Genomic DNA, 9,777 nt, shown 5'->3' on the forward strand with positions numbered 1-9,777 from the left:
ATCTGACCCAAAAATCTGATGTGATTCAAAAGGACAAGGCAGAGTCCTGCACTTAGGACAGAAGAATCCATGCTAGCTACGCGCTAGGGTCTGATGGCTAGCCAGGGTCGGCAATCTTTTCAGGAGATGTGTCCGAGTCTTCATTTTTCACTCTGATTTAAGGTTCATGTGCCAGTAATACATGTTAATGTTTTAGACGGTCTCTTTCTAGGATCTTAATATAATAACTAACTCTTGTTGTATGTAAAGTAAATAAGGTTATTAAATGTTTAAGAAGCTTCATTTAAATTAATTAAATGCAGCCATATGACCAGTGGCCAGCCACGCCTGTGAGTGCCACTGAAACATAGCTCGATGCGTTCGGCACACCGTCCATAGGTTGCCACCCCGGGCTAGGGCAGAGTTCTGCATAATAAGTTGAGGGGGTACGGTGGACCAGATAAGCTGGATATGGAGTAACAGTGTGCCCTTGTGGCAAGATGCTAATGGTATTGTTCGCTGTATAAGTAGGACATGGCCAGCGATCGAACTGGAATGGGTTCCCTAGGGAGGCGGTGGAATCTCCTTCCTTAGAGGTATTTAAGGTCAGGCTTGACAAAGCCCTGGCTGTGATGATTTAGTTGGGGATTGGTCCTGCTTTGAGCAAGGGGTTGGACTAGATGACTTCCTGAGGTCCCTTCCAACCCTGATATTCTATGATTCCATGAACAGTCAATGGGTTATAGCCCTTGGGCCCTTTAAGCAGGAACTGGGCAAATGCCATAGCCAACTGGCCCTACTCTCTTGCTGTGGATACAGGGCACACCTAGTAGTCAGTTAGTCCTGGACACTTGTACCACAGCCAGAGAAAACCCAGTAGTTAATGAGCTCTGGTCTCTAGTCGCAGAGACAGAGTGAACCCCAGGGGTTGGATGTCCTAGCTCCATCAGACAACCGACGAGCAGAGGCCACTGGACCTTATAAGGGGAGGCTGCCCCTCTTGGGGAGTGTATGTGGCAGGTGAGATCCAGGCCCACTCTAGTCCACCAGTCCCAAACCCAGGGCCCTAACCGTGGCAGAGTGGTCTGCCAATGGGTCAGCGGTGATTCGAGCCACAACTTGCTGACTGTGTCTCTGGCAAAGCTGCTGTCAGACTAGGGTCAGCTGTATCTCACCACTTCCTCCCGTCTCTTCCCCTTGGGGTGTACCTGGGTTAGCAGGGCGCGTCTGCCTCCTCTGGGTAGGTGGCCCAGGGCAGTCCTGGCAGGTCCATGGCAGCAGTAAGTTCCCTGGTGGGCAGGGCATTGCTGGGCTCAGCAGCAGGGTCAATGGCTGGGAGTGAGCAGGATCCATCTGCCTCCCTCTGTGTCTCTGCCCTGCCCTGCCCTTTATACTTCCTGTTCCAGTGGCGTACTTCCGGTGGGAGGGGCGAGACAGTCCTGGCCCCGCCCACTTGGGAGGGAGGGTGGTTCCTCCCCCTCTGGCTCAGAGGGAGGCCATACCGCCTCACTACAGTAACATTCTCAACATAGCTTTATATAGGTTTTGTTTTTCATAGGAGGGTTACATGGTGGGGGGAGAGGTCACATGGGAGATGAGGATAAGGATGGTGAGGGAGCTTCCCAGACCAAGGGCAGTGTGATAGGGTGGGGTGACAGGAGTGTCATGGACTTAGAGGGTGGTGTGATTGGTTGCTGGGGAGGGGAGAATGTCCTGGCCTAGAGGGCAGTGTGATGGAATGCCAGAGAGATACAAGGCGTGGAAAAGTCTGAGACTTATTAATTTAGTTTAATTTAAACACAAATAACAGATAATAAGATGCTGACTATTCAGGTTCATGGTTAATTCAGTAGCCACCTTTCCCTACCCCATATGCTTCCCCTATTTAGAATTTACAGTAGAACCTCAGTGTTAAGAACTGACCAGTCAACTACACACCTCGTTTGCATACTTCCAGTTCCAATCAGGCAGCTGCAGAAACAGACAAAAAACAAAAACAAAAAAAGCAAATACAGTACAGTGCATTGTTAAATGTAAATTAAAAAAAAAAAGAGCAACATTTTTCTTCTGCATAGTAAAGTTTCAAAGCTGTATTAAGTCAGTGTTCAGTTGTGAATTTTTGAAAGAAACAACTGTAATGTTTTGTTCAGAGTTACTAACATTTCAGAGTTATGAATAACCTCCATTCCCGAAGTGTTCATAACTCTTGAGGTTCTACTGTCCTTGAATGCACGGCATACATTTCAGTGTGCTGTAATGTATTCAGTACCATTATGCTATAGGAATCATAGATTCATAGATTCATAGACTCTAGGCCTGGAAGGGACCTCCAGAGGTCATCGAGTCCAGTCCCCTGCCCTCATGGCAGGACCAGATACTGTCTAGACCATCCCGGATAGACATTTGTCTAACCTACTCTTAAATATCTCCAGAGATGGAGATTCCACAACCTCCCTAGGCAATTTATTCCAGTGTTTAACTACCCTGACAGTTAGGAACTTTTTCCTAATGTCCAACCTAAATCTCCCTTGCTGCAGTTTAAGCCCATTGCTTCTTGTTCTATCATTAGAGGCTAAGGTGAACAAGTTTTCTCCCTCCTCCTGATGACACCCTTTTAGATACCTGAAAACTGCTATCATGTCCCCTCTCAGTCTTCTCTTTTCCAAACTAAACAAACCCAATTCTTTCAGCCTTCCTTCATAGGTCATGTTCTCAAGACCTTTAATCATTCTTGTTGCTCTTCTCTGGACCCTCTCCAATTTCTCCACATCTTTCTTGAAATGCGGTGCCCAGAACTGGACACAATACTCCAGTTGAGGCCTAACCAGCGCAGAGTAGAGCGGAAGAATGACTTCTCGTGTCTTGTTTACAACACACCTGTTAATGCATCCCAGAATCACGTTTGCTTTTTTTGCAACAGTATCACACTGTTGACTCATATTTAGCTTGTGGTCCACTATGACCCCTAGATCTCTTTCTGCCATACTCCTTCCTAGACAGTCTCTTCCCATTCTGTATGTGTGAAACTGATTGTTCCTTCCTAAGTGGAGCACTTTGCATTTGTCTTTATTGAACTTCATCTGGTTTACCTCAGACTGTTTCTCCAATTTGTCCAGATCATTTTGAATTTTGACCCTGTCCTCCAAAGCAGTTGCAGTCCCTCCCAGTTTGGTATCGTCCGCAAACTTAATAAGCGTACTTTCTATGCCAACATCTAAGTCGTTGATGAAGATATTGAACAGAGCCAGTCCCAAAACAGACCCTGCAGAACCCCACTTGTTATACCTTTCCAGCAGGATTGGGAGCCATTCCTTACCTTACCTCAGCATATAGGGCTAGTGTATCACTGAGCTCGTGGGAGCCCCCTGCTTATGAGAGAGGCTTAACAGGAGCTAAAGCCTACATTTTCAAAGTGGCTTTTGATTTTGGGTGCTTCTCCCCATGCACTGCTTGGATGCTGAGGAGAAGCGGAGAAGCGGGTCCACCTTCCATCTCAAGGGGAGATAGAACTGTAACCTCAGTCTGTGACACATACAGAGCTGTGACCTTGCACGTGGAAAGCGGTTTCAGTAGTTCCTTTGTGAAACTAGGGTTGGGTGTCCCTTTCGAGTGCTCACACACAAAAGTGAGAGCAGCTGGTGCAAGGTACAGTGGAAAGTGACTTGAATCTTGCGTTGTTTCTAATGGGCAATATTTAATTGCAGGGCACCCGGGTGTGGCTACGGGAGCAAGATCAGCTGCAGCCGTGCACTGTTGACTCATGCAATGATGGGTTTGTGCTCTTCAAAACAGATTATGGAGAGGTGAGTATAACTGGAAATCAAGGTTTGCATGAGGTTCTGGCTGGTGTTACAGCTGAGAAAAGCTACAGGTCAAAATCGCCTGGTCTTAGATGATTTCTTTATGTTATATGGAAACTGTAAACTTCAGTATCATAATTTTGTCTGAAAAATGTTCCCCTGCTGCTGTTGTAACACGTGAGATCACTGCAATGGCCAGAGGTTAGAAGTGCGTTCACTCACTCTCTCTCTCTCTCTCTCTCTCTCTCTCTCTCTCTCTGTTATAGCTGACTTTGTTTGTAATCGCTCTCACTGATTCTGCTGTATAGGCTGTTAGCCAGTTTCCCCAATTGTTTATGTGGGGGTGTCTCACAGCTACAGGGGAGAGAAAAACAGTTTTGAAAACCAGGAAAATGCAACTGTAAAACCAAATTGGTTGGGAGTGGTGGTGTGTATGTAGATTTAAATATTTGAAACTACCTTCACTCATTTTTTTAAATTGACCAGATTTCAAATTTATTGTGTCTCTTTAAGCTGCTATGAGATGCCTGACTTACCTCTCAGAGACTGGAAACCATCACACCAACATGTTTCAGTTTCACATCTTGCAACACTGTCTTCCAAATACCCCACACCTGGCAGCACTGTGTTCTGTAGTTAGGGATGGAGGATTGTCAAGGCACGTTTTGGGAAAGGTCATGAGGGACGATGGGGACAAGACCAGCAAGGTCATAAGTTGTGAAAATCATGACAAAGTTTTTGAAAAGTCCTGGCTGTGTTAGTTGTGTGGGACCCGAGCAACCTATGCAGAGCCCACCTCTTAAACCAAAATCCCATGGGGGCATATTATAGATACCTGATTCCCTCCTTTTCCATTCACTCAATAGCTCTTCTTGCAGGCCCAGGTTGCTTTAGGGTGTTTTTAATATAGGTTGTGGCCACCTGTTTCCTGAACCTGATTAGTGTGTATTGGCCTGAAGGTGTATTGGGGGGTTAGATTAGATGACCTTTGCAGTTCCTTCTAACCCTGTGATTCTGTTGCTTGGGACCCTGCCTGTGAGGGCCCTAATTAGATCATTGGTATCCCTGCAATGTTGTCCGTGGTGCTCTGCTCTGTAATTGTCACCCATGCAGCCATGTGGACTGTTTTTACTTAAGACTCTTTAAGCATGTCTCACTGTCAGCTTGTCTCCCCATCTCATTAATGAAAATCACCTGATTTTACCATGTGAAGAGTCCAGCTTCCCAGGCGAAGCTGCAGCCAATGAATAAAGTAAAAAGTACTGTTTTCCTGGCCATTGCATCTTCATTTCCTCTCCCTTTTCTACCATGTGCTGACTTACATGCTGCCTCTATGTTTGGAAAGCCCTCCCAAAATCAATTCATCACCTCTGGAAAAAAAAAAAAAACCTACCAGGGATTACAGTAGATAACCAAAGGCTCCCAGTGTGATGCTGTGGTTTATATGGCTAATACAGTCCTTGGCTGTATAAATTGGAGAATACTGAGTAGGAGTTAAGAGGTGGGTTCCTGCTCCCAATAGGTTTTAAGGCGAGAAAGTACCATTAGATCATCTAGTCTGACCTCAACATCACAGGTGTTACCTCTGCATTGTTTCTTCTTCTTGTCCTTCATGACCAAAGATGATGTGTTGAGTTCGGTTGTGGCTAAAAAGACCAATGTGCAGGTGGCAGCCATTTCCACGTGACATGCATAGGTAGCTTAATGTGGAGGAAGAGATTACAGTCTGTGCCTGCTGAGTCTGCTGCTGTTTGACTCAGCCTCTGTGTCTCAAGATCCATATGGCAGTTAATCTTGAATTGGGAAACCCAATCANCCTACCAGGGATTACAGTAGATAACCAAAGGCTCCCAGTGTGATGCTGTGGTTTATATGGCTAATACAGTCCTTGGCTGTATAAATTGGAGAATACTGAGTAGGAGTTAAGAGGTGGGTTCCTGCTCCCAATAGGTTTTAAGGCGAGAAAGTACCATTAGATCATCTAGTCTGACCTCAACATCACAGGTGTTACCTCTGCATTGTTTCTTCTTCTTGTCCTTCATGACCAAAGATGATGTGTTGAGTTCGGTTGTGGCTAAAAAGACCAATGTGCAGGTGGCAGCCATTTCCACGTGACATGCATAGGTAGCTTAATGTGGAGGAAGAGATTACAGTCTGTGCCTGCTGAGTCTGCTGCTGTTTGACTCAGCCTCTGTGTCTCAAGATCCATATGGCAGTTAATCTTGAATTGGGAAACCCAATCACTGACTATTGCTTGCCAGCAGGATCTGTGGTGCAGACAACTTCCAGCTGTCAATGTCACTGTTGCACTATTTTAAGTTATGCTTCAGCGTATTCTTGAAGCATTTCTTCTGGCTGCCTCATACTCAGTTGCCCACTTTCAGTTTACCGTATGGCAACTGCTTTGGCCATTCTGGTGTTATTCATCCTCAACACATCATCAGCCCAGTGTAACTGTGATGCGATAAACATGGCTTCAATCCCTGTGGGGTATCTACGTTTCAGAACCCGTTAGTGATGGCTTTATCCTGCCACTTGATGCAGAGTATGGCGTGCAGATGTTGTAAATGGAACTTATCTGGAAGCTTAATGTGATGAGTGTAGCAGGTCCAAGTCTCACACTCATACAAGAAGTTGACAGCATCACTGCTTTATAGACTTTTAACTTGATTTTGAAGCTTAAAACCATGTTGCTGCCAGACTCTGCCTGCTAGTCTGCTAAATGATGAACTGCCTTGTTAATAACTTGTCAGCTCCTTGTCTGTGCTGACATCATTCAACAATACACTACCAAGATAGCTGAAGGCCATAACAGCATTCAGCTGTATGTTACTAATTGTGACTTTTGGTTTCACATAGGGTCTCCCTGGTGCAGGTTGATACATGACCTCTGTCTTTTTCAGATTGCTTGTGAGCTCGTACCTTTCTGCAGACACTGTGAATCTGTCCATAATCAACTGTGTATCTTCTAGAGTATGTGCCTCTAGAGCACAGTAATTGGCTTACAGCAGGTTATGAACAACTGATGTGAAGATCTTAGTGGAAGATAGCAGCCTGTTCAGATTCAGTAATTTTCCAAAGGATTGGAAATGTATCCTGATACCAGCATTCAGGTCTCCTGTAGCATCATCAAGCATAGCTACTTAGAAGAGATTAAACAAGAGTGGACCAATTATGCAACCCTGCGTAATACCTTTAGTAATAGTAAATGGGTCAGATAGAACACCATCTATGTGGACTCATCCAAGCATTCCATCATGAAATTGCCTCAGAATGTTGGTGAATTTTTCTGGACAACCAAACTTACCTTATCATTGTCAAAGCCCTGGTTTACTGACAGCGTCAATAAAGCTAGGTCAGTAAAGGCAGTGTAAATGTCATGTTGCTGTTCTCTGCATTTCTCCTGCATCTAATGGGTTACAAATACACCTCTACCTCGATATAACGCTGTCCTTGGGAGCCAAAAAATCATGCCACGTTATAGGTGAAACTGTGTTATATTGAACTTGCTTTGATCCACTGGAGTGCACAGCCCCCCCCTCCCCTCGGAGCACTGCTGTACCATGTTATATCCAAATTCGTGTTATATCGGGTGGAGTTATATCGAGGTAGCAGTGTATCATGTTGTGATGTTCCCGTCTGGTGTTATCTGGACCAGTGATCTTCTAGGTCACTCCAATCCTTGACTCTGGGAGGCAGCCTTACCCTGCTCTGCTGCAAGATCCTCCACTTCTGGGCTGTTCACGCACAGCCTCTGGCATGTAAGATGCTCCTTGGATTATGCTACCGAATGACACTAGCTAATATCTCTGTCCCCAGACACAACCCTAGGAACCTCCGTCTTGCAGTGTCCAGTTATGCCTGCTGGACACTACAAGCTTATGAGTTCATCAGTTTAACAAAGAAATTGATATGTACCAGACGTCTTATCCCAAGGGGGTCTCTGACACGCTTCAAACCTAACACAGTGCTTCAGGTAAAATAAACAAACAGATTTATTCACTTAAAATGTATCTTTATGGTTATTATAAGTCAAAGCACAAGAAGTCAGGTTTTGTCACATGAAATAAAAGCAAAACGCATTCTAAGCTGATCTTAACGCTTTCAGCGCCCTTACAAAGTTACGTGCTTCTCACCACAGGCTGGCTGGTAGCCCTTCAGCCAGGCTCTCCCCTTTGATCAGCGCTTCAGGCGCTTGGTGGAAGAGAGAGGAAAAGCATGGCAAAGTCTCTCCCTTTTATATGTTCTTTCTTCTCTCTTGGCTTTGCCCCTCCACTTCAGAGTCAGGTAAGCATTACCACATTGCAGTCCCAAACTGGCCAAAGGAAGCGGGGGGTGACTCCCTCAAGAATCTAACAGACAGATCCTTATGTTGCTGCTTAGGCCAGCATCGTTTGTTCCTGTGAGGCAGGGCTTGATTTGTCCCATACTGCCCTGATGAGATGTGAACTGCCTCTCTGCTCTTGGAGCATTTTTGCCTGGGCTTATTTTAAGCCATGAAGATGCATTTTCAGCCTCATAACTATGTATATATGAATTATAACATTACTATAACAGTACTGTAACAACAGTGCTCAGTGCATCATGAGCCTTCTGAAGACACTCGACTCGATACGCTTTGCATTGGATACCACACAGTCATATTATAAGGATGAACATGGGGATGAAGGGTGTTCCCCTGAGGTACAGAGCATCACACATGTCTGCTGCTCCATGTGTTGGCCTATAACCATATTGCAACTCTGATACCAGACGATTAGCTATGTTGCGTAGCAGACAAACAAAGAGCACCCTAGTCAGAACTTTTCCAGTGATAGAGCGTAATGGGATACCTCGATAGTTACCACAATCAGACTTTTCACCTTTCCTCTTTTATATAGTGATGTCTTTGAAGTCTTGTGGTATGTCTTAAGTCCTCCAATAGTACGTGCAGTTGCCTTGGCAGGATCTCACCTCCATACTTGAATATTTTCCAGAAATGCCGTCAGATCTGGGGGACCTGCAGTTTTTCACACTGATTGCAGTGCTGACTTTGCCAAAGAACAGGATTGTGTCCATGTTGCCTGACGTACTACTCTTCTTAATGCCTCATCTGTGATGTTGGATGGTGTTGTCAAAGATCACTGAAATGCTGTCACCATTTCTGAAGGATTTCTCCTGTGTCAGTGATCAGTGTTAGGCTGTTCGCATTCTTCAAAGTCACAGTAGTGTATGTGTGGGACCATATATGTCTTTCATATACATCTAGGAGAGAACATCAGTGAGACTACTACTGGATAGTGTCCAGTTGGAGTGCCTACCCTTCAGGAAGGATGTTGAATACTACAAGAATGATTCAGGGACTGGAAAATCTGCTGTACAGTGATAGGCTAAAGGAGCTCAATCTGTTTAGCTTGACAAAGAGAAGTTCAAGAGATGGTGATTTACTCGTGTATAAATATTTACATGGGGAGAACATTTCTGATAATGGAGGGTTCTTTAATAAACAGGCAGAACATGAGCCAATGTGTGGAACTTGAACCTAGGCAAATTGAAACTGGACATAAGGTGCATATTTTTAAATGAGGGAATTAGCCATTGGACCAGATTACCAAGGAATGTTGTAGATTCTCTGTTATCTGAAGTCTTGAAATCAAGCCTGGATGCTTTTCTAAGGGAGAGACTCTTGTTCAACCACCAGATAGTGGACTCGCTTCAGCAGTTCCTGGGTGAAATTCTGTGGCCTGTTCTACGCAGGAGGTCAGACTGGATGAAATAGTAGTCCTTTCTGGTATCAGAGGGGTAGCCGTGTTAGTCTGGATCTGTAAAAGCAGCAGAGAATCCTGTGGCACCTTATAGACTAACAGACGTTTTGGAGCGTAAGCTTTCGTGGCTGAATACCCACTTCGTCAGACGCAGGTAGTGGAAATTTCCAGGGGCAGGTATATATATGCTAGCAAGCAAGCTAGAGATAACGAGGTTAGTTCAATCAGGGAGGATGAGGCCCTGTTCTAGCAGT

At 45.0% G+C, this 9,777-nt stretch overlaps 1 protein-coding gene across 1 annotated transcript in view; it reads left to right on the plus strand.

The window, feature by feature from the left end:
• The window catches only part of LOC116821324 (unconventional myosin-X-like), a 290,101-nt gene that overhangs the window by 58,993 nt on the left and 221,331 nt on the right, over positions 1 to 9,777 (plus strand). The window contains exon 2 of the mRNA XM_032774422.1: positions 3,684 to 3,782. Coding sequence (XP_032630313.1) covers positions 3,684 to 3,782 — 99 coding nt within the window. The remainder of the gene's footprint in view (positions 1 to 3,683; positions 3,783 to 9,777) is intronic.

The sequence above is a fragment of the Chelonoidis abingdonii genome, chromosome 10 (assembly GCF_003597395.2).
Source record: "Chelonoidis abingdonii isolate Lonesome George chromosome 10, CheloAbing_2.0, whole genome shotgun sequence".
Lineage (NCBI taxonomy): Eukaryota > Metazoa > Chordata > Testudines > Testudinidae > Chelonoidis > Chelonoidis abingdonii.